This window comes from Leuciscus leuciscus, assembly GCF_965113295.1.
Source record: "Leuciscus leuciscus genome assembly, chromosome: 19".
Lineage (NCBI taxonomy): Eukaryota > Metazoa > Chordata > Actinopteri > Cypriniformes > Leuciscidae > Leuciscus > Leuciscus leuciscus.
The window spans coordinates 33606006-33630789 of NC_138743.1; the positions used below are offsets into that span (position 1 = coordinate 33606006).

The 24784-nt window shown below is 36.5% G+C and overlaps 2 protein-coding genes and 1 long non-coding RNA gene across 3 annotated transcripts; all 3 read left to right on the forward strand.

Annotated features, from left to right (window-relative positions):
- Window positions 1-1079: 1079 nt before the first annotated feature.
- Window positions 1080-3780, forward strand: LOC309482527 (uncharacterized protein). The gene is made up of 4 exons (XM_082147988.1): window positions 1080-1876; window positions 2421-2459; window positions 2554-2647; window positions 2733-3780. The coding sequence occupies exons 1-4, from the start codon at window positions 1779-1781 to the stop codon at window positions 3660-3662; spliced, it is 1161 nt and encodes a 386-aa protein (XP_082004114.1). The 5' UTR covers window positions 1080-1778; the 3' UTR covers window positions 3663-3780.
- Window positions 3781-4498: 718 nt separating this feature from the next.
- sec63 (SEC63 homolog, protein translocation regulator) lies at window positions 4499-24039 on the forward strand. Its single transcript, XM_082147916.1, has 20 exons — window positions 4499-4715; window positions 6173-6272; window positions 9882-9996; window positions 10100-10212; window positions 10517-10578; window positions 10669-10727; window positions 10842-10892; window positions 11445-11553; window positions 11643-11737; window positions 11843-11975; window positions 12278-12370; window positions 14259-14404; window positions 15836-15983; window positions 16083-16165; window positions 16431-16490; window positions 16622-16786; window positions 18248-18406; window positions 18480-18680; window positions 19217-19321; window positions 21720-24039. Exons 1-20 carry the CDS (start codon window positions 4592-4594, stop codon window positions 21855-21857), a joined length of 2259 nt encoding a protein of 752 aa, XP_082004042.1. The 5' UTR covers window positions 4499-4591; the 3' UTR covers window positions 21858-24039.
- Window positions 19328-21297, forward strand: LOC309482592. The gene is made up of 2 exons (XR_014200328.1): window positions 19328-19563; window positions 20887-21297. It is a non-coding gene; the product is annotated as an uncharacterized lncRNA (long non-coding RNA).
- Window positions 24040-24784: the final 745 nt, after the last annotated feature.

Below are 24784 nucleotides of genomic sequence, written 5' to 3' on the forward strand. Positions count from 1 at the left end.
CACTGAACTCAATATGCTAATATTTTTTACTCTCTGTTTGCTAATGATAATGTTTGTTTACTCCTTAATTACATTCATACTGAACTTCCTCTAAGAAAATAAAAGAAAGAAAGAGTGTATTAAAGTGTACAAAATAAGCAGACGAGCTCTGCAAAAAATATCACAGCAATATTAACATATTTTACCCGGGCAAACTGTTTGATAGATAGCCTATCCAGCGACGCCATGTTCGAAAATATCTGATCGTCGAAGATCGATCAGTCAAGAATCAAGTATTCCAGAGTCTTGCGTGATAAATTGTGTATAGGGTCAAATTTTTTTGTTTCAAACGATTAGCCTACAAATGCACTGGGACCATGAACACAAATATTAAATATTTATGGACATGACCTTTATTTTACAATTTCTACTACTGAATATCCAGTTTTAAAATAACCATGACCCTCATTGTAAAAAGAAAATTTACATAATATATTTGGACATGAAACAAAATTAATTTCTTAATTTTCATGCAACTTGTTATGGTTGATTTTTATACAGATTTATGGCCTTATAGAGCATATAACCTCCATTTAATAATGTGTAAATTAAGATGAGGGTTGTGACCTACACAATTACTCCCTGCATATTTAACTCTGTCTGATTAACGCAGGACGGTAAGAGCATCTCTCAAGTCTGAAGTAAGCAGTCTCATCACTGTAGCTCTTATTTGTTATTTTCTGCTGCCATCATCATTCAGGTCAATGGGATTGAAGAGGAAATGGCAAAGGTTATTGAGGAGGGTTTGAGCATGATCACTTCCTCTCGTTTTTACTCTGTCTCTCATATCAACTCAGACAGAGACACTTGATGTGTTTTTTGTGTGTGTGTGTGTGTGTGTGTGTGTGTGTGTGTGTGTGTGTGTGTGTGTGTGTGTGTGTAAATAATGTGGAATTTATTAACAGTTGAACCATACTGAGACTATCTATATTACATGGAGATGAATCAAAAATAAATCAGATTGTATTACTCTGGTGCCATCTATCGATGGAATTTGATTATGCTTTATGATTGAATTAATAGATTGAGACGAGATGTTTTCATACCATCACTGCTGAAAAAAAATCTTAAACCAGACTAAATTGGTTTGCTGGTTTTTAGACTGGTACTTCAGATTATTGGTTTTATCTTACCAGCATTTAAACCAGCTATACTAGGGCAGAATACCTGATTGGCCAGGCCGGCGACCAACATTAACCAGATGAGACCAGCTATCTTGGGCTGCTTTAAGATATTTTCAACCTAACTTAGTTGATTGGTTTGAAACAGCAATATTCACTGAAGAAAATCAATCGCATTCGGGAAAAGCCTCTTAATCCATCACATATGGATTTGCCATAAGAGGGCGGCATTGCACCAGTAGCCGCGTACGCGTAGGCAACCACTGTCGGGCAGAAAGCTAGTGTCAGTGCGAGCCAGGAGGACCAGTCGTGTTTCCACTGGCACAGGGATTGATCGTGCCAAATCGGGGGCAACGGCCAGGGGTTTTTACTTTTGTCCCACCGAACATCTTGGTCCAAAGCGGGCCAACTGGTTCTTAAAGTGTGGTCAGGAGCCAGGAGCCAGGAGCCGGTCAGCAGCACCGCTGCTCATTTCCCATGTTTTCCATATCAGGCTAACCTCAACATTTAAGGCATTTTAAACCATTTCAGCTCAAAAGACACTTTCAGACACAAGCGAGTGTTTGAAATAACTTGAAATAATAAATAAATAAATTATTTTGAACCGGTCCGGAAAGCATGGCGCTGGAAACATGTATTGCTTTTTTATTAGCGGACAGTTATGATGCTGAAGATTTCTTATATTTCAAGAAAAATGCGACTCGCCGGAAAGCCAGGTGAATAAAAACTGTTAATATTTAATACTTAATATTATCGCCGTTGTTGCTTCATTTAGTAAACAAACAGCACGGCGCTCTTACTCACTACAGCTTGCAACAGTTAGATTTTTGGAAGTATTCATTATGTTTCCCAGCCTGTTTAAAATCCATTTTAAACTGGACATGTTTCAAACGTGGTTGCTCTTCATTTGCTGGTTGACTGTCTGCCCACAATGGTCTAAACACCAGCTTGGCTAGTACCTTTGCTAGCTTCCTGGTTGAGGAAGCTGTCACTGGGGCAGTAGGTGCTGATATGTACATTTTAAGGTACTAATTTTTAAGTATTCATATGTAACTTTAAAGATAATATTATGTGCCATTTAGGGGTAAATTAGATACAAAGATGTACTTTTCTTTTTTTCTTTTCTTTTTTAGCTTTTGTACATTAGGGTACTGCCCCAGTTGCAGCTTTGTACCTTTTTTTTTTTCCTCCTGAGAATGCCAATGACCAGCAGCAACTAAAAAGCTTTAAAAAAAATTATATTAATTTATATTTCAACAGAATGAAGCTGAAAACTAAACAAAGTGATAATCTGAAAAGGTAAGGTGATCCACACAGCATTTGATGAAAGAAAGACATCTTTATAATGAAATGTTAGATAAATGCTCTAACATTATTCTTTTTCACGTGTCAGAGAGGAAGAAAGAGAAGTGTTCAATACCGTGCTGCAAAGCTTGACAATAAGTGAGTTTAAGAGTCACTTCCAGCTGACGCCAACTCAAACTGAGGTACTTAAGCTAATGCTGGTCCTACTATTTGCTAATCTCATTTGTATTTTGTGAACAAATTGTTCTTTTCTTTTTGTGTTTGCAGGAGTTGGTACGGCTGCTGGCACCCTGTAAATGGACTGCCATTAGACAAGAGGGATGGACCGTGTGGCATGCTGTGCTTGCTACTCTGTGGGCTCTTTCTACCCAAGAGTCTTACCACAGTGTGGCAAACCGCTTCCACATCACAGAGTCACTCGTTTGTGATCAGCTGGATGAATTCTGCATCATTATTACCAGCAATTTGGCTAATGAAATTCACTGGCCTCAGGGGGAGGAAGCAGAAATGTCTGTGCTGGGCTTCTTTTCTACTGTGGGGTTACCAGATACTCTCTGTGTTGCAGGAACGTGTTTCATTCCAATTGAGAAGCCTACTGATGTGCCAGATCCAGAGGTATATAGAGATGCAGAGGGGTTGTACTCTATAAAACTCATGGCTTTTTGCAACCACAAGGGTCGTTTTACCTATGTGACTGCTGAGCACCCTAGTAACTGGCATAACTCAAGAGTGCTGTTAGCCACGGAGATTGGCAAGGAATTGCAGGAAGACCCCGTGGCTCTCCTACATGGCAAGCACATCATAGGTGATTCCACCTTCCCACTTTCAGAGCACTTCCTGACCCCTTTCCCTGATTATGGAACGGTCGGACAGAAAAAAGTATGTTATAATCAGAAAGTGCAGTCATCTCTTGCAGTGGTGCAAGGCTCCATCCATAATCTGAGATCTCGTTTTCAAAGGCTCCGGTGTCTGCAGAAGCAGTCCATCTGTCAAACCAGCTTAGCTGTGAAGGCCTGCTGTATTTTATACAACATGTTCCTGGAAACGAATAATGTGCCAGTGGATTGCATGGAAGATGATATGACCCCAGAACCTTTCCATGAACTACCTTATGGACACTCGGGAAGTCTTGGTGGAATTTCAAAAAGACAAGATATTGCCGCCTTACTTGGGCGAACCACTAAAAAAAGAAAATGAATGTACCATTAGAAAATTATTTTCAGTTTTGCATGATAATGACATTAATATGACAATGTTGAAAAAATGTCCTAATTTAAATTGTAAGGTAACTTTTGTGTAAACAAGTCAAAAAGCACAGTAGTTTGTCTTTTTTGTAATATGCACTACTATGTTGGAGTGATATGTCATAAAAATACATTATATTGAATTAAAAAAAATCAAGTGATTGTCTAATAAAAACATATTCTTTATTGAGGATTTAGGATCCATAATCATCTGAAAATACTTTTATGGTTTATTTAAAATGATCCATTACAATAATCTGGGTCCAAATCTGGTAAAGAAAAAAGATTATTATATTATATAATGTATTGGGGTCCTTGGCTGAGAGTGTGAGGGTCTCAATGTCTGTAAAGGTTGTTTAGCACGCTGTCATTTTGTAAATTAAAAGCCAATAGAAACTTAAAATCAGGGGTTTCAACTAAAAATACAAATTGTGTAAAAAAACAAACTTGTAATACTACAACGCGCACGCGTAGAACACGTAACGACACTGCTACTTAAAAACGGCGCACAGGTTTTTCGTATTTCAGAGCTACGACAGCAAGCGGCGAGGCGTTATTAACACGCCACAATAAATGTCTATGTCATGCTAAGAGTAAAAATATATTAATCTTTTATCCTACCAACAACAATCGCAGTACTGTTAAATAAAATGCGTTTTTTAAAAATACCCACCGAATTTTTACATAATCAACTTAGGCGGGCAAAGTCTTAATAAAAATAATACAAACACCGGGGACTTTTATTTTGAAAACAATAGCTATCGTGGCAGACGGTGCGTGGATGCTGGCTTCCCTCTCCCGCATATGTGTCTAGTCCTACAGTGAAGCGACTGGTACGGCGGCAAGGCGGCAGAAAAAATCGGGGATTAGTGCCGCTGCGAAATGGCTGGACAGCAGTTTCAGTACGACGACAGTGGCAACACTTTTTTCTATTTCCTCACGTCCTTTGTGGGACTAATAGTCATCCCAGCCACCTATTACCTCTGGCCCCGGGATCAGAATGCGGGTAAGGCCCCATATGCTAATGCACTACCAGCTAACCAGTTGCCTGTCGCTTGCTGATCACCAGATTGCCTTTTCTGCGAGGAATATTTGTTGACTTTGCTGTATTTAATAAAACGAATGCCGAGAGTAAACCCATTAATGACACCAAGGGCTCGCCAGAATGTTAATGTGTGGCATTAGCAGCTGACCCTTATTCAAATCAACTAGACTAGGTGGGATATTTCCAGTATTTCGTCAGTAACGGATCCTAATGCAGATACAAATAAGGCTATTCAGGTTTCTATTTGAGCTTTGCTGCCATCACACACCAGCTACATGCGTCAAATGCACTGGTCCTCCGTTCAATATTCTTGTTTTCGTATGTCCTCATTTGTTTACGTTGGTAAACACATTCAACTAATCTGATCATATAATATAATGCAGTGATTTATATTTTCCGTCTGCATGGCATTCAGTGCCACTCCCACTATTTTGTTATGAAACGTTTTCTTTAACCACTTCTTGTGAATTGTGCTCTTTTTAATGAACTGCATGTTTATTTCATTTACATGCTGTTTACATGCAACACATAGACATGTTATTAAGTCAAGTCAAACTTGATCAAATTCACAGCAATAAATCCAGCAGCAATGGCATGTCGTTTCTGCAGGTACAAATTTATAAATAAAATTAAATGCTTAAAGTGACAAAACACATTTGTAAACACATTTATGTTTAAGAGTATAACCAGCTGTATAAACAGTGCAAGTGTTCAGCTGAGCAAACAAGAATGAAGTGTGTAACACAAGCAACATTCAAGAAAAGCTATAGTTTCTTGGTTTTTACAGCTTAAAGGTATAGCGGAGGATCTTTCCAAATTTTAGATAAGACCCGCCCTCTCCACTTTTTGAAAAGTTTGATTGATTCACCAGAATGATTGACAATTAGGAGGACCAATAGTATAGGTTACCCACCAGGAAGTAAAACATCCTCCGCTATACCTTTAATCTGTGTGTGTGTGCGCGGCTGCGTATAAAACCCTCTGTCTAAATATTATTAACAATGGTTTGACTTCACAAAAATCATTGTCTTGTTCGTTTTCTGTTATATAACATTAACATTTTTGTACATTTTCAGGCAGCTTTTGTAATACGGCTCTCAATGTAAGAGGGGCACAAATGGTCACATTCAGATGAAAATATCAAATGCCATGCCGAGTTTGCAAAACCCCACTAACTAAAAAGTACCATACTTTTGGGGCATGCTAAGACTAATATTGTTTCTTGCACGTATACTGTGATATATGAATATGGTAAGCATTCAGTACAATGAAATATATCAACGTACCACAGCATTTTTATCTGAAGCTATCACTGGTTTGGTATGGGCTGTATGTTTGTTTGCATGGTGAGTGAGAATTAGATTTCATTGCACAATTGTTTTTTCTCATTCTTGTCTGTTACTTAAATTACTTCACAGAGCAATTGCGGTTGAAGAGTTTACGAAGAGTTCATGGAAGATGTCTGTGGTATCGCCTTCGGCTTATGAAATCACAGCAGAGCATTGTTCCAACACTTAAGTAAGTGATTGTTTCTGTGAAAATGGTGCGTTTCAGGGGAATTCATCTCATTTAGCTTGTTTTGCTGTCTTTTGCATTTAGTTTTTTTAACATGCATAGATTGTTATTATTGCAGACCAGTAGTTGTTTGTATATAGTGTGCACTGGGGAACATTTGCATTTGAATGAATGAGGCATTTATAGCGCTTTCATATGTACTACTGTACACCCAAAGCGCTTTACAGTCATGTCAGGGGATCTCTCCTCAATTTGTACAACAGCATCTGTTTACGATGATGCACTTTGTTTTGTTTTTTTACATTTGCCCTTTATGCATGTTAAGCATATTAAAGGATATAAAAAACATTGTTTAATATATTAACATATGATGTATTAGGTGCTTGGTATTCTGAAAACATTATTTTGTATTATGATTCACCATTAGGACAGCAGTTATTTCATGCTTTTGTAAGTTTTTGTTTATTGATATCACACTATCTGATTTTATTTCTGAATTTTCATATAGCGATCTAGATCTGTTTGATTTTAATGGGCAGATTCAAATGTACTAAATTGCTCTCACCACTCAGCAATGCAGCACAGTGGTCTAAACTTATGGAATTATTAATTCTTCAGCAAAATAACGGCCTCAGACACTTTTCAAAGCTCTGCACCAACTATTTAAAGCACAAAGCTTGGATCAGATCAGATGCATGGAGTATTCAGACAGCCTGTCTTTCATGTTTTAAATCTGCTCTTTTGGCTATTTAGTCACCATTACATATACGAGGAGGAGGAGGAGGGGGAGGGGGAGGGGGAGGGGGGGATGTAAAAATAATCTTGCATCACAATAAGTGTATTGTGATTGTCAAAACATTTTAGTAACTAAACTGAATTTTATTAGGTTTAGTGACAACATGTTACAATGTTTATATGGTACAATTTCTGGTAAGCTACGTTTTTTTATTATTGCTTGAAACAAATTTCAGGATTTCAATTCAGTTAAATTCTTGTGGATAAATATTAGGTACACAAGATAGGCGTTAGTTTTTCTCAAGAAAAAAAATCTCACCTAATGCTGTAAACATACAGAGAGCCCTATCAGCTGGTAGTATAGTTAAAATAGGCCTGTCACGATAACTACTTTTTGTTGTGAGATATATTGTCCCAGAAATAATTGCGATAAACAATATAATTGCCATTTTAAGACCATTTTATGCCACTGAATATAAATCATAATATAACAGCATAATAATGCAAGTAGGCCTACACACTTTCAGATGACAACAATCATTCTTTAGATCATGGAAATAAAATGTCAAAAAATTTAATATCCTAAAAATAATTAGTAAATAAACATTTTCAAAAAAAAAAAAAGCACTTGCAAAAGCACAAAGGGCACTTATTGAAATGTTCCATTTATAGATTTTTCCCTGACTTTCTTTTCTCTGTAAAGTAAAGGTGCTTTAAATTACTGAAAACACAAACCCTGCTTAGCATTCAGATGTCCGTATGAACAAAGGCACAAATGCCTCAAAAGGCCTTATCTGCTGCTAAAACTATTTTTTATTCTTTTTTTTTTTCTAGTTTATATTTGCGCCAGAACAGTGGATTGCAGCTTTGAAATCAAGTGCATTTGAACTTGTTCTTTCAATCTGTCTGTAGTTGTCAGGAGAACACTATAACGGCACAAAGACGCCTTTTTTCACCTGTCGATGACCGCTCTGTGTATGAATAAAACTATCCATCTTGAAGGAACTGCCCGAGCCCCGCTTTTGCCTCTGATACGGAGAACAGACAAGATGCTAGCACGATAGGCAAAATGTTGGTGGCATTCATTATCATGTAAACATAATGGGCGATATATTGTGTCACCAAAAATGATTGAAGTCATGTACAAATATTGTGCGATAAGTCAGTATATTGATTATTGCGACAGGCCTAGGTTAAAAATAACTCAAATTAAATATAATGCGTTTTTTATTATATATTTGTAATAGAGTACACATATTTAGCAAAACACACTCTATAGCTCTTTTTTTCTAGCCAACATGCCTATATTATGGTCATTAAATGGCTTTCCTGAGGTAAATGTTATGTGACATAATAGTTCTCCAGCTGTTTTATTGACCTCTTTCCGCGGTTGTAAAATATATGTAAATATGAATATACATTTCGGTAAGTTGTACTGTTTCTTTTAACATTGTTAATTCGTGTTTATTTACTATTAGCTAGTAGAGATGATGGGTTCACGTGCGCTAGGGATCTGTCACGCCACATTTACAAACGCCAAAACGGTATTTATTGATTGAATTTCGTAATAAAATTGACAGAATCTGAGAGCTGAGATTTTTTTTTTTATATCATAAGTAACTGCTGTGTCTAGGGATGGGGTCGATCCGATCCAGTATCGGTATCGGGACCGATACCAGCGTAATTCACGTATCGGATTTTCCCGATCCAACCTGCGGAGATATCCGATATCCTTGAGTCATGTCTGCGCTTTAACGTTGTCTGCTGAAATGACTCCAAAAGTGATTCCCGCCGGCTAGTCTGCTAGCTGGCTGCAAACTGCGGAATGGATTTCCTGAACGGAGGCGCGGCTCAATGAGACACAGAGTTATGAGACACGCCACCGCTCAGGAAATCCATTCCGCAGTTTGCGGCCGCTGTGTGGAAATACTTCACACTGGAAACACCGCAGAGGAAGACAGCAAAATGCAATGTTTGCAAAGCCGTAATTCAGAGCTCGTTGAAGCTCCCTCGCGTCGTACAACACAACGAATGCAATCAAACATTTAAAAAACACCACGTTACTGTGCGTTCACACCAAACGCGAATAGCGCGTCAAATTCGCGTCTAGTTGGACGCTTGAATATTTTGAATCCATTCGCGCGCCCAGAGCGAAATTGATGCTCGCAAAAAGCAAAAGTTTGAAGCGAAATTGACGCGCGTCTGAGGCGAAATCCGCTTGTCTGTTTGCAACATGGCTGATGTTGATCGAGCATTCATCGAGAGAGTTACAGCATCGGAGCGAGGATCACCCTTTAGATAGTGTGTGTGTGTAAGATGTTTACACTTGCACTTTTCTTATATTTCAAGACTCAAGTATTTGACATTTTGGGAATGTAATAAATATTGACATGACCTACAGTTGCATATTTGTTTTCAGAATGGGATTTTTCCTGTTAACAGGATTTACTGTTTTTCTGACTTCCTTTTCTGACCTTATACTTACCATACATGCATAAATATGTAGGCCTACATATCATACTTGCCTGTTGAGAGAGGAGTTTATTTCAGCATCATATAAAATAAACAATAATGATAATAATAATAATATTAAAGCAAACACAGCTCTGGTATCGGAATAGTATCGGTATCGGCCGATATCCAAATTCAGGTATCGGGATCGGATCGGAAGTGAAAAAATGTGGATCGGTGCATCCGATCTCCATGTCCTCTTTGCTTCGTGATTTATCTGTGCGTGAGTAAATGGATGTGTGAAAAGTGTTAATTGCTTGAGTCTCACGGTGAATGCGTGAGAGTTGGCAGCTCTGATTTAATTGTAAATTGTTGTCACAAACTAAAATTCACTTTTTTGTTGTTGTTGTTCTATGTCATTTTTAGAAAAGCAGCCCTGTTGTTTGGGTGGGCAGTATTTCTTTTCCTGGCCTATAAGGTGTCTAAATTAGATCGAGAGTACCAGGAGTATAACCCCTATGAGGTCCTCAACTTGGACGCGGTAAGGACGACATTCTTGCTTTCTTGTTAATCTTGTTCTTTGTCATTTTAATCTCCAAACTACTACTTCTCAAGATTAATAGATCCATGATGTTCCTCTTTAGGGGGCATCTGTTGCTGAGATTAAGAAGCAGTACAGAGTTCTGTCTCTAAAACACCATCCTGATAAAGGTGGAGATGAGGCCATGTTCATGAAGCTGGCTAAAGCTTACTCAGCGTAAGACTGCTGCCGCCACCCGTTTTATTCATAGTTGCCTTTTAAATTCAATGTCATGTTTATTTATGGCTGTGGCAACTTAATTTTTCTGTGTGAGTCAATCTTGGTATTGCAGTGTGTTGTTTTAGCTTGCACAATACAATTCATACAAAAGCTATTCATAAAAATGTCATCCACTGTGCCAGAATTAAATGCTTAATCTTCTTGAAATACCCACGCTGCACCTTTCTATTACTTGTCAATATGGCACTGTATGTAATAATCAGTTTTTTAAATGGTTTTCCACGCTCATACTTTCTCACAGTTTGACAAATGAGGAATCACGGAAAAACTGGGAGACATATGGCAACCCTGATGGCCCAAGAGGTGATGATTTCTTTAACTTGTTAATTTATTGATTGATTATTTAGTGTTCCCTAAACTGAAAAATCTCGATTTCATTTCACTCTTGATCAGTGACGAGTTTTGGGATCGCTCTTCCTGCGTGGATTGTTGACCAGAAAAACTCCATGCTGGTAAGTTCACACACTATTTCTTTTTTAAGCACATTTTAAGAGTCAACTAAAAATTATATAAATGCCCCAAGAGTGTAATAACTGGCAGAACCTGTTTGCTTGTGCCTTTCACAGGTGCTGCTGGTCTATGGGTTGGCTTTTATGGTCATCCTTCCTGTGGTTGTGGTAAGCTAGTCTTCTAGTGGCGATCAATAACTTAGACGTTAGATTTAATAGAAAACATGTACACTACTGTTCAAAAGTTAGAATGTGTTTGAAAGAAGTCTCTTATGTTCACCAGATGTGTTTGATCAAAAATAAAAGTTACAAATATTGATATTGTGAAGTATTATTACAATTTCGAATAAGTGTTTTCTATTTTAATATATTTTTAAATTGTATTTATTCCTGTGATGACAAAGCTGAATTACCCCAGTCTTCAGTGTCACATGATCCTTCAGAAATCTAATTTAGTGCTCAAGAAGTTTTTATTTATTAATTATCAATGTTGAAAACAATGTTTAAATTACTTAACTGTTGCTTTTGATCAATTAAATGTATCCTTGCCGAATAAAAGATATGAATTCATAAAAATAAATAACCTTTTAAACAGTAGTGTACCTTGTTTGGTCGTTTTGTACAGGCATTTTAGAAACTGTAGTATAGAAACCCTTTAATTGATTTCCATTTGATTAATATTCTGATAATCCGTATATTAATGTGTGCATTTGTGTTTAGGGCACATGGTGGTACCGTTCCATCCGCTACAGTGGTGATCAGATCCTGATCAACACAACTCAGCTTTTTATGCACTTTATGTACAAAACACCTACAATGAACATGAAACGTAAGTGCAACACCTAGAAGGACGTGACGTCACCATTCAGAAAACTACTTTATGACTTCCTTTCGTGAATTCCTCTCTCTGTTTGACAGGATTGGTGATGGTGTTGACGGCAGCATTTGAGTTTGATCCTCGTAGTAACAAAGAGGCCATTATAAGACCAACAGACAACATAGAAGTTCCCCAGGTAAAATATTCAAACATTTATATGCGTAGATTTAAGAGCGCTCTTGGTTAATGATTACCATTTAATATCGTAAATATAATGCTGGGTGTTTGTTCCTTTATGCAGTTGATTCGGGAGCTGGGGAACATTAATGTTAAGAAGAAGGAGCCTCCGTTCTGCTATCCCTACAGCCTGAAGGCTCGAGTCTTATTACTTACACACCTTGCCAGGATGGATGTTTCTGAGAACATAGAGGAGGGTATGCGTTCACACACACACACCTCTCTAGTGTCAACATTTATTCCTGTAAGATAATACCACAACAACTACCTGTCTAATACAATTCATTACATTTATGCATTTGGCAGACGGTTTTATCCAAAAGAATTCAAGCTATACATTGCAAGTATGTGTGCTCCTTGAGAATCAAACCCAAACTTATCGTTGCTAATGCCACGCTCTGCTAGTTGAGCTAACTGAACTGTGTTCATGTTGAATTATCATTGCAGATAATTTAGGGTTATTGATGTGAATTAATTGGTAGTTTTGTATCTTCTGCAGATCAAAGGTTTGTGGTGAAGAAGGGCCCTGCGTTACTGCAGGAAATGATCAATGTTGGCTGTCAACTCACTATGATGGCAACCAGTAGAGGAGGTAACTTCAAAACAATATTTTCAAATATTGACTTATGGACTAAGGCTTAATTTTAATATACATATACATATACACTACAGTTCAAAAGTTTGGTTGAATTTTTTATTTGAAAGAAATTAATACTTTTATTCAAGAATGCATGACATTGATTAAAAATGGCAGTAAAGACTTTAAATTATATAAAATAAACTTATTTCAAATAAATGCTGTTGTTTTGAACTTTCTATTCATCAACGAGCCCTGAAAGGTGAATGAATCATGGATTCCACAAAGATATCAAGCAGCACAACTGTTTTCAACATTGATGATGATAATAATAAATGTTAGAATGATTTCTGAAGGATCATGTGACATTGAAGACTGAAGTAGTGGCTGCTGAAAATTCAACTTTGCCATCACAGGAATAAATAAAAATGTAAAATAAAATAAAACAGAAAATGGTTATTTTAATTTGTAATACTTTTCCACAATATAACTTTTTTTTTTATTGTATTTTAATCATATAAATGCAGCCGTGGTGAGCATAAGAGACTTCTTTTAAAAACATCTAAAAATCTTTCTGATCCCAAACTATTGAACACTAGTGTATATGTGACCCTGGATCACAAAACCAGTCACGAGTCGCACGGGTATATTTGTGGAAATAGCCAACAATACATTATATGGGTCAAAATTATTGATCTTTCTTTTATGCCTAAAAACAGGGTTCCCGCGGGGTCTTAAAAAGTCTAAAATTCTGAACTTTAAATTTAAGGCCTTAAAATGTCTTAAAAACGGCCAGATTTTCATCCGTGGTCTTAAATTTCATTTAGTCAGGTCTAAAAAAGGTCTCGCCAACAGGCCGTTCACATATCGCATCTTTTGCGCGCTCAAGTTCGTTCAAATGTAGGCGCGCGCTCATAATTGAAGCGACGCACTCGTTTTTTTCCAGGCGCAGCGAGATAAAAAAAATCTTTGACAAGAACCAACCAATCAGCTTCGCCCCTTTCCGTAACAGCATTGAAAGCTCACTCAGCTGGAAGGATGCGGGTGCACCCAAACACTACGGGTGTTTTTCTCTTCTCCGTAAATAAATCTTGAAGCAGAGCTACAGCAAGCGTTTCTCGCCGGTGGAAATCCATTAGCCACTAAAACTTCTTTGTCATTGTGGAGAGCGCAGTGCATGGTTGCATAGCAACGACAGACGCCACGGGAAAATTCGACCGATTTAAACAGAGTTAAAGTGCATTGTAAATGTCACTAATTTATCTTTTTATAAAAAAAATTTTAAAGTCTGAAATATGTGAGGTTTATCTTTTTATAGAAAAAACTTTGTCTCAACTTTATTTGAACTTGTACATGTTAGTATATAACATGTTGCAAGACACTTTTAAAATCTGGCTATCATTTTTAATGGTATGATTTTAATGTTTATGTAAACAAAAAGTGCATATTGATGCTAATTTTATTTGTTATTTGCTGGTTTTCGACATTGTGTAGTATTAGTACTTTTTGAACAGGATTCTGTGATAACCGTGGTCATTTGTGTCACTATAATCATTGAAATGAAATGTTCATGCCATTTCATCTCTAGTTATGATCAACTATGATCAACTAAAATCAACTAATTATGTGTTTTTTACAGTATAATATGCATAGTACAATTTTCTATAAAAAAAATAATGTTTCTGATTCTGATACACGTTGTTGGGTGTGGAAGGTTACTAATGTGATTGTTTTATCTGTAAATTAAATTAATGTTTTTTTCAATTACTTAATTCATTGTGTTTTTGTGTTTTCTGGGAAACCTGAAAAAATGACTTAGGCAATTATTTTAGGAAGGTGACGATATGAAGTATCATACATGATTAAAACATGTTTTTTTGTTTGCTTGTGTTTGATTTTCTAGGCCTTCGGGCCCCCAGGCTGACGTCCATAGAGAACTGCATGAAGCTGTCTCAGATGGTGGTTCAAGGCCTGCAGGAGGCCAAGTCTCCTCTCCTGCAGCTGCCCCATTTTGAAGAGGAGCACCTCCGATACTGCATCTCTAAAAAGGTACATCTTTCCCAAAGATTACAGCACATAAGACAGTATCTTTTCTGGACATTATATCGATGGAACTCTCAACTTCTCGTATGCATGGATCCAATGTTAAGACTGTGAATTTATGGCATGCTGCTTTTGATATTGTCAACTTTTTTAAAGGGGTTGAGTATGATTTCACTTTTCTAGCTTTAGTTAGTGTGTAATGTTGCTGGTTGAGCATAAACAACATCTGCAAAGTTACAACGCTCAAAGTTCAAAGCAAAGGAAGATAATTTGCTTTTAATAAAGAAAAGGACTACAACAAATGGCTGGTTGGGACTACACGACATTCCTTCCGGGTTAGTGACATCACTAACCCTAGAATTTACATAAACCCCGCCCCCGGGAACACGCAGTCTATGTTGAGAAGAGGAAAAGTTGTTGTATAAGAGTACATTTGTGAGTCAGCTCAAACTTTAGCATCCATCTTTTCACATGCAATAGAAAGTCACTCTGTGTGCATCTCACAACAGTTCCTATACGAGCGATTTATAGATTATCATGACAGAATATCCTAATTGAAGATAGTTAACTCCACATCAGCAACATAAATTCATCAACTAACCATTCAGAGACGTCCTGTTGCATTCTACATGTTGTCACTTCTTCTTGAGTCTCTCCATCTTTGTCGGACTCCGTTTTAACATTAAAGGCAGAACAGTTTCTGTCATTTTAGTGTGTCTGCATGAGGTAATAGCAGCTGCTAACACACACGAGCTCTTGAAACCCCGCCCTCTGCAGCAGCTCATTTGCATTTAAAGGGCCAGGCACAAAACGGTGCGTTTTTGCAAGCCCTCAAAAAGTGACAACTTTAACTTGCTATATAAAAATATCTGTGGGGTATTTTGCGCTAAAACTTCACACACACACTCTGGGGACATCATAGATATATTTTACATCTTGTGAAAAGGGCATTTTACCACCCCTTTAACATCTATGTAATTTATTTATTTTTATTTCTATCTCTTTTTTTCTCTACATTCTATGTTTGCATTTGATTTTGATTTTCTTGAAATCTACCAGGGGTGGGATGGGGTGAGTTCTAGATTTGTATAGTTGCTTTTTGCTTTGTATTTTAGTTTTTCTTGACTTTAAAAAAGAAAACTCAATAAACAGTTGTTAACAGCAACAACAAAAAAGATTACAGCACATAAAAGGGTCTGATAGGGCAATTTTGTTGTTGTTTATAGTATACTATAGCATAACTATAAAAACTGTGGCATTTTATTTGGTAAATCCATGCATACTAATAGTTAGGGCTGTTGCACTTTCTAAACTGTGTAGGCTGTTTTCCTTCATAATAAGTTTAATACAAACCATAGTTACATACCCCCACTTAAACTATTGTTACTATGCAAAAACGATGGTTTCCAAATATCGTTCCCCCTCTCTTATTCTCAGTATAAGGTGCGGACGTTGCAGGATCTGGTCGGTCTGAAAGACTCTGACAGGAGAAACATGCTGAGATTCCTTGGGGATGAGAAGTATGATGAGGTCATGGTGGTCCTCGCGAGCTTCCCCCATATCAACATGGAAACTAAACTTCAAGGTGTGTTTGTTAGTCAGCGTTTGTACACTCTTACGTTCAATAAAAACAATACGTGTGATTTAAAGACTTTAACTCTGTGTATGTTTCTTCACTCTGCAGTGTTGGATGATGAAGATAGCAATAACATCACAGCAGGATCCATCGTCACTGTTACGGTTACCTTGACAAGGAAGAGAATGTCTGTAAGTAGTATATTTCCCAGAATATCTCATCCAGATGTTTACTTGAAAAGGGGTAGTGCTACTCAACTATAGGTGTTGATGTGTGCCATTGCAGCAGGCATCCACAAGAGGCCAATGCTGAGCTTGTTTTGTTTTAGTTTTTTTGGTTGAGAATGAATTTCAGTAAGACAATCACATTTTACCAAAAAAAAAAGTCTTTATTATTTGAATTCTTTTCACACAACAACATTGTAAATTTGTACACTAAATTTGTATTTGTGTTTAGGAGATGTTTGAGAAAGAAGAGAATGCACCTTTACCTACAGAGGAAGCGAATACAGAGGAGGTAGTGATGCTTTTAAGTTACACATTAATCAAACACAAAATTATAATGATTTAAAAATTGCACATTTGCATCTTGCTATTTTCTCATTATCATGTTTGAACGTTTTAAAATTATTAATTTGTCGTTTGCAGCAAGGCGATGCCAAAAACAAAACAAAAGTTTGGCAAAATAAGAATAAAGGAGCTAAAAAAGCTGCCAAGTCCAAAAAGAAGAAACTGACTAAGAAGAAACCAGTCCCCCAACAGCAAGCGAAAGGAGACAAGGCCAAACAGGCCAATGGCAATGTGGCAGGAAATGTAAGGAAACTACAACTGTGTATATATTCAGTGGTACATTTTTTCTTTTGATAAAAATAACCTTCAATTTTACCATACAAAAGATTGAGGTCAGTTTTATTTTTTTATTAATACTTTTATTAAGGCGAGACACTACAGGTGAATAGGGTAAAAAATGTAACTAGCAGATATCACCATGAAACTTTAACAGTTGATTACCTACATTAAGATGAGAAAAAAAAATGTATTACAAGTTTTCTATAATTTAATGTTTAAATATGCAAATTAGGCCATATCTAATTAAATATGCGCTAATTTGCATATTTAAAAAAACGAAATCTGAGTATTGGATAAAGCCAGGTTAAAAATTATGTTTTCATTGTGTTCACATATTAGATGGGAAAAAATTACAGAAGGATTTATGGATATCTACTTTAGTTATCCTGTAAATCAGAATATACTGTCAATAGCCTTAAAGAAAAAAGATTTTCGCCATGTTTTTTGGAATAAAATGTTATATAAATCAGGCTAGGAATAATATATTTACAAATCCCTCTGTAAATGTCTTCATAATATAACTAGGTACAAGACTGAAAAGTTTGGTGTATTTCGGTGCTACTGAAGTGGAGATTTCGGACTTGGAGTATGAGAGAAAAGTCATTTTGAGAAAACAGGCTTTAAAGATTTATATCAGCCAATGAGATTGCGCATTCAGCCCTTTTACTTTCACGATTGGTTGCTGATAAAAAGGAAATGACCACATTTGGATCCGACAGCATTGTACAGGAGAGAGAGAGAGCTTTCTAACGGTGTATGTGATGACAGAATGCCAACTTTTGTTGAATTTATGAGAAATCTACAGACGCAAACAGACAAAGTGTAGTAAAATAAAGACCTAAATGTGTATTTCGGACTTTTTTTTTTCACCACAAGTCTGAAAGAAGACATGTTATGGAAGACAAATATCCAAAAATCTCAAAATTGACCAGTGAAAAATAAAGCCTCGCCTTAAGCAAGGATGCATGAAAGTGACAGTAAAACATGTATAGTGGTACAAAATATTTCTATTTTGACCAAATGCTGTTCTTTTGAACTTTCCATTCATCAAAGAATTCTGAAAAACTGATTTTAACATTGATAATAATAAACGCTTGAGCACCAAATCAGCATATTAGAAGGATTTCTGAAGCACCATGTGACGCTGAAGACTAGAGTAACGTCTGCTTTGTCATTACAGAAATAAATTACATTTTAAAATAGAAAACTGCTTTTCTTAATTCCAATAATATTTCACAATCAAACAAATGCAGCCTTCGGTGAGCATAAGAGACTTCTTTAAAACAGTTATCTTGCCATCCCAAAACTTGGTAGTGTAATATACGTCATATTCATTCATTTTAGTCTTACTTTGATGCACATTTTCTGATATTATTGCCAGCAACAACAGATCTTTCATCCCTTTGCTTATGTTTTTGTTCACAGGAAGTTGCTGCATCAAAAGAGGAAGAGGACGATCTCTCTGATAAAGGCAGTGAATCCGACGAAGCAGAGGGAAATAAGGACTCGCCCAGCGAGAGAGACGAGGAGAGTGACAAGCAGAGTGACACGGAGTTGGATGAGATTGCCGGAGATGATGAGGAGGTGTGTGTCGAATCCCTTGGATGAGTGACTGCTGATGGTAGTATTCCATAACCAGCATGTCTTTTCTCTATAGGAATGGGAGGCCCTGCAACAGAGCATTCAGCGTCGTGAAAGGGCGCTACTGGAGACCAAGTCTAAGGTCACACACCCTGTCTACAGCCTGTACTTCCCTGAGGAGAAACAGGAGTGGTGGTGGCTCTACATCGCAGATAGGAAGGAACAGACACTGGTGTCTATGCCCAATCATGTGTGCACACTCAAAGACACCGAGGAGGTGAGGACACAACCACTTGTTTGTGCTCTATCACACCTTTCTGTTGAGGAAAGTTGAAAGAGTTAAAAGAAAGGATGACATTGTGTTGCTCATTGTTTTGGCGGTCTTGGAATTTTTTGTATTTTTTCAAGTCTTTCAATAGGAAAACAAAGGCATTTAGAACTGGAATAATAACAAAAACAATATGGTGTTCCACTATAATATAGTTAAATGGAAGAATAATAGAATGAGTGAGTGTTTTGCTGTGTGTGTGTGTGTGTGTGTGTGTGTGTGACTCCTGCGCTGCAGTTTTCCCCATAGCTTGTTGCCAGGCAACCTCCACACTGCAGTCTCTGTCTGGTTGCAGGACAGCCAGATGCCTGTCATAATTCTGTCTGACATACTGAGTGCTTCCTCTCTGTGAGGAGCATGAGAATGCAAGGATGTAAACAAAAGGGTCATAAATCAGTCCATATTTCCCAATTACTCCTCTGTATTAGATTGTGCTGAGTTGTGCAAAGTGACCAATGATTATGTAAACTTCCTGTTTGCCTCAGGTTGAACTGAAATTCCCCGCTCCATCCAAAACCGGAAACTATCAATATTCTGTGATTCTCAGATCAGATTCATTCATGGGATTAGATCAGGTCAAGCCACTCAAGGTCAGTGTTCTTTTGTCATTCTCTCTTCTTTTTGAAATGCTCTTTCTTATTTGTGACCCTGGATTTGTGGCAATAGCCAACAATACATTGTATGGGTCAAAATTATTGATTTTTCTTTTGTGCCAAAAATCATTAGGATATTAAAGGTATAGCGGAGGATCTTTCCAAATTTTAGATAAGACCCGCCCTCTCCACTTTTTGAAAAGTTTGATTGATTCACCAGAATGATTGACAAATAGGAGGTAGGGGTTTCACAACTACTGATTTTTGCTAGTCGACTAGTTTTGCATAACAGTCGACGACTAGTCGACTAGTCGTTGAATTATTTATTCATTAAATTGACGCATTATTGCATTGAGCATTGTTAAGGAAGACAGAGGAAGGAGTTCTGGTGAATTATTGGAAATGTATGTTTGAAATTCAGAAATAACATAATAAATAAATTCATCAGTTATTCTTGTGTTAATACAAAAACAGCAGCATTCATTTAAAACATTCTTGTAATTAAAACATTCTCGTTATGAACTGCCACACCACGCGCATCAGCGAACGTTGCAGATAAACATTGCCACATGGCTAGCCTCAGGCTCAGACAATAACATTGTCAACATCACGACATATTTTTTGCATATAATTTTAACTGTGCATTTTTCATTGCATCTTTAAGCAAATATCATTTAAGCATAAAGGCCGATACAAGTTTGCACACTGCCTGCGTGAGACACGCGATTCAGGCGCGGCTCGAACCGCTAGAGTGCAGAACAGCGGAGTTTGTATGGACCGAAGTGCATGCCTGAGCTTGTGTTTTCGGTTAAGCTGCGTTGCTTTGACATTGTGGAAAATAGAATAATAGAAACAAAATGTATTAGTCTTTTTACCCGTTATTATCAATCTAAATTAATCTCGTTTTTAATTTAAATTAATCTCGTTTTTAATTTAACTTAATTTCGTTTTTCTTTATTTAAATTTCGTTTTTTCTTTATTTAAATTTCGTTTTTCTTTTTTAAATTTCGTTTTTTCTTTATTTAAATTTCGTTTTTTCTTTATTTAAATTTCGTTTTTTCTTCATTTAAATTTCATTTGTTTTATTTAGCCTAAATTTCGTTTTTTCTTTATTTAAATTTTGTTTTTTCTTTATTTAAATTTCGTTTTTCTTTTTTTAAATCTACCCTTTAGCCTACTGTGTCAGTAATTTGTTAGTCAGAAAAATATTAGACAACCTTAAAAGTATCGCTTAAGTTAACAGACCTGTGTGTGTGCGTTTTATATCACCAGTGCAGTGTCCGTTCTCGTAGCCCTGCCCGTGTGAGGTGCGCCATTTCCCACTCGCGCTGCTCTGTAGTTTACTAAATGTTTATTAATTCTGAAAGTGTCCCGTTTTGCGTGTCCATCTATATTGCACCAAATTGCACTCCATGACCTTGACCGTTTTGGACGCATAGGTACCTCAGCGCCTGACGCCATTTTGTTTTCCGACTAGTCGATTAGGGCCGACAGCGCCGACTAGTGGTTGTGACAGTCGACTAGTCGGCTAGTCGACTAGTTGATGAAACCCCTAATAGGAGGACCAATAGTTTAGACTACCCACCAGGAAGTAAAACATCCTCCGCTATACCTTTAAGTAAAGATCATGTTCCATTAAGATATTTTGTAAAGTTCCCACCATAAATATATAAAATATTTATTTTTGTGAGTGAATGCAGCACAATTGCCAACATAAATGGACAACTTTAAAGGAGATTTTCTCAATGTTTAGATTTTTTTTTTTGTACCCTCAGATTCCAGATTTTCAAATAGTTGTATCTCATCCAAAATATTGTCCTATCATAACAAACCACACATCAATGGAAAGCTTATTTATTCAGCTTCCAGATGATGTATACATCTCAATTGCACAAAATTGACCCATGTGACTGGTTTTGTGGTCCATGGTCACATTTGTTAAATTATTTTTTATTAAATATTTGTTGAAATATTTAATGTAAAAATATACGCACACTGGATTAACAATAAATTAACTATATACGCATTAACAATATACGCACAATGTTAATTTAACATTTAAATGTTACAATTTTAACATTTAAATACAACATCGATTTAAATGTTGTAAATATTTTTTTAAACATTAACAATGAAACTTAATTAAGTTTCCTTTTTAATGTTTAAAAAAATATTTTTTTAAATAAGTCTCTCATCCTCACCAAAGCTGCATTCATTTGATAAAAAATACAGTAAAACAGTAATATTGCAAAAACTGTTTTCTATTTTAATATATTTTAAATGTAATGTAGTTGTGTGATGGCAAAGCTGTATTTTCAGCAGCCGTTACTCCAGTTAATCAATATGTAAATGTGTTTATTATAATCTTTGTGGTCCTTTTTTTGTTTTGTTTTAGCTGGAGGTTCACGAGGCGAAGGCCATGTTGGATAACCACCCACAGTGGGATATCCCAGAAACTGAGGAAGAGGAGGATGACCCAGAGGACAGTGATGGCATTGAGGAGTCTGAGGAAGACGAAGAAGACAACGACTAAACCAGTCATTTCATGCAAACTTGAGCCCAGCTCATACACCCATGTGCCCACTCATGCGTGCACGCACACACACATACACACACACACACACACCCACACATGCTCCCACACACCCACATAGCCCCCAGACCGTTGCCGTCTTCTGGGCCGCCACACACCGGAGGCAAACAGGAGACAAGGACGTTGACGCCCCCTCTTCCTGTTTAAAACCCTCATGAATCACAAATCTGTCTGAACCGTTTATTTTGCCAATCAAAACAAGACTTGAGGAACTGTTGGTTATCTTTCCCTGCGTTCATCCAGTCGTTATCGGTGGGATGTCACAGTGGTTATGTGTGGGATCCAGCTGTGTTTCATATTCCTCTCCACTTGACGAAAAACATGTCTGACCAACCAATGCGTCGGAAAAAATAAAAACCAGAGTACCGCTGAAAAATCATTTTTCAATGTCATGTCCGTTTATGCTTCAAGGGTGTTTTCTACCTTATCATTTTGTAGTTTTATGTAGTTTATTAGATATCAGATTTACCAGGTGTTTCCACTTTTGCGAGGCTGTGTGGAGTGTAATCTGGAGTGAGCACAAGGACTTGTTGCGCTCTCAGAGCCGCTTGAGCCGGGAGTTATGGGCGACGCTGTGGGTTGCATCTCAAATTGTCTCCATTGTCCTGAAGTGTGGAAATTCAATCCATTTCTAAATCTCACCTATCTTAACTTCTTCCAGCTTCGCATCACGAGCGCAGGTTGTCTCAGCCTCACAAAAAATGACTGCAGACATTCCACAGCCAGGTCTACTGTTTAGTCCTGATTTAACTTTTAATGTTGCTTTACCTATAACTATTGTTCCGCTGTTTCACAAATAGACAGGTAGATATCAGACTGATTTCTTGCCACTGTGTATTAACATGGCCTAATTTTTTTTTTTTTTTTAGGACAATTCAAGTTTTGGAATATTGAAATGTGAATTTTGGCCCTTATATATTTATCCCACTGACTTTTTGAACTGGAAACAGAAAATTCCCGACTGTTGCTGACTGCAGTTGTTACAAAGAGCCCGTGTTTCTAGCGTGAATGTACACAGGTACAGGTCTTTCCCATCAATCTGTTGGCCATATAGGGCTTTGAAAGACAGGTGGGTGGAATTTAAACCAAAAAAATTATAAAATGACATATAGGACTTTTGACTTCCCATGAATCTGTATTCCTCAATTATTGATAGTTTAGCTTGATTTTTTTTTATTATTTTTTTTTTTTAAATATAATATATAATAATTTTACATTCCACTCTCATCGAATATGAATGCCTTATTCAATGTATAAAATTTGTAGTGGCCACAAATATTTCAAATGGGTTGGGATGCAAAAACACCAATATAAGTGATGGGAATAATTGAGGGTCAGTGTTTATTTCTGTATGGTTATCTTTTTTTTTTTTTTTTTTTGCATGGAGGGATTTAAGCATAAATGGCTTAAAATTAAGGGTAGATTTTTTTTGGATATGATTTTCGTTCCATTTAAATGTTATTTTGCACCAGTGGAAGGTCTGACAGCGTATTGGAAGTGCTGATTTAGTGGTTGTGAAAATACTAGTCTGGTCTTTTTATTTATCAATCAATGGGAGAGGTGACTGATATGAAATTATTTGAAATGTAGAAATGAAATGATAATCTTTCAAATTATTGTAATTTTTTTTTATCAAAAATTTATGACAGGAAATTGGATTTTCTTGTTTGTTCCCAATAGCTAATGTATGTATTTTATAGTTACATTTGGAAAATTGCAAACATCCGTAGAAAATTATTTGACTTATTTCCCCTCGCGTTCATTAGCATAAACACAATGTAATCTTTATTGACATAGGGAAAGTGTCATATTCTGGCTGCATGTAACACACACATTTCACAACCAATTTTATAAAATAATAAAGGTTTTACAGATAATTAGACATTTTAGTATTATAGCTCCACAAAAGATTGTAGCCTCAGAATTCATGCTGTGACCGAAGCGCACAGATTATGGGAAATGTCTCCGAATACACACAGAGAAACTCACCGGCCAGAAAAAGGGGTGAATTGCCTAGTAAACAGTATCTGCCACTTTTGTTTACAAGAAAACTGTCATTGTAAATGGAAAATATATATTATTTGTATTTAAATAATTTCAAATAAAATAACTTTTTAAATGATTTTCTTTTTGATTACACATGACTGAACACAGCTTTGAGATGTTCTCTGAATCTGCATCATTCTTTGATAAATACATGGTTTTATAGAATAAGAGTTTACTAAGCTTTATTTGTCTGAAGGTATGGGGCCCTTTGGAGATTTTTTTTTCTTGTTAATTTTCCGTGACATTTTCATAAAGAAATATTTGTTAATGATTTGTTCAATATTATAAAAAAGAGAATGAAAGTTACTTTAAAGTGCTACAAATCCTGCTTTTTCTTCAGCCTGTTGTTGGTGAGCTGAGAATGGGGGTCCTGGTCTGTAAAGTCTAAACATCAGCATCCCGTTTATTTTTGAAACACCCAGTTTCTGAAACTTCTATATGAGGCTCATATATAATGGGTTTGGCTACAGCACATACTGTCAAATTTGCTATTTGGACTTTGAATTTAATTATTTGAATTAAACGAGAAACAAATGCATTTCAATGTCTAGATTTTAGACGTTTTTTAGATGTTGAAAGCAGCAATCACAATTTACAGTGTAATTTCTTTTTTTAAATACTGAGAGTATATTCCTAAATAGTTTATAGTAGGCTACTCATCGACATTTTTCGCCTTTCTATAAATATTTTTTGCCGTTGTAAGAAATGTAATATATTAAACCAATAAGTTAGTCAAGTGTGCAACTTAAAGTCAAAACTTCACGCGCTGACACGTCAATATGTTATTATTAGGCTATATATAATGTGGACAATATTCGCTC

What these genes read in the sequence shown, in the direction of transcription:
- LOC309482527 (XM_082147988.1), top strand. Translation starts at nt 1,779, where the DNA reads ATGGCGCTGGAAACATGTATTGCTTTTTTATTAGCGGACAGTTATGAT. An exon ending in GCGACTCGCCGGAAAGCCAG is followed by an intron (nt 1,877 to 2,420) that starts GTGAATAAAAAC and finishes ATATTTCAACAG; the next exon opens with AATGAAGCTGAAAACTAAAC. An exon ending in TGACGCCAACTCAAACTGAG is followed by an intron (nt 2,648 to 2,732) that starts GTACTTAAGCTA and finishes TTGTGTTTGCAG; the next exon opens with GAGTTGGTACGGCTGCTGGC.
- sec63 (XM_082147916.1), top strand. Translation starts at nt 4,592, where the DNA reads ATGGCTGGACAGCAGTTTCAGTACGACGACAGTGGCAACACTTTTTTC. An exon ending in CAACCCTGATGGCCCAAGAG is followed by an intron (nt 10,579 to 10,668) that starts GTGATGATTTCT and finishes ACTCTTGATCAG; the next exon opens with TGACGAGTTTTGGGATCGCT. An exon ending in ACCAGAAAAACTCCATGCTG is followed by an intron (nt 10,728 to 10,841) that starts GTAAGTTCACAC and finishes TGCCTTTCACAG; the next exon opens with GTGCTGCTGGTCTATGGGTT.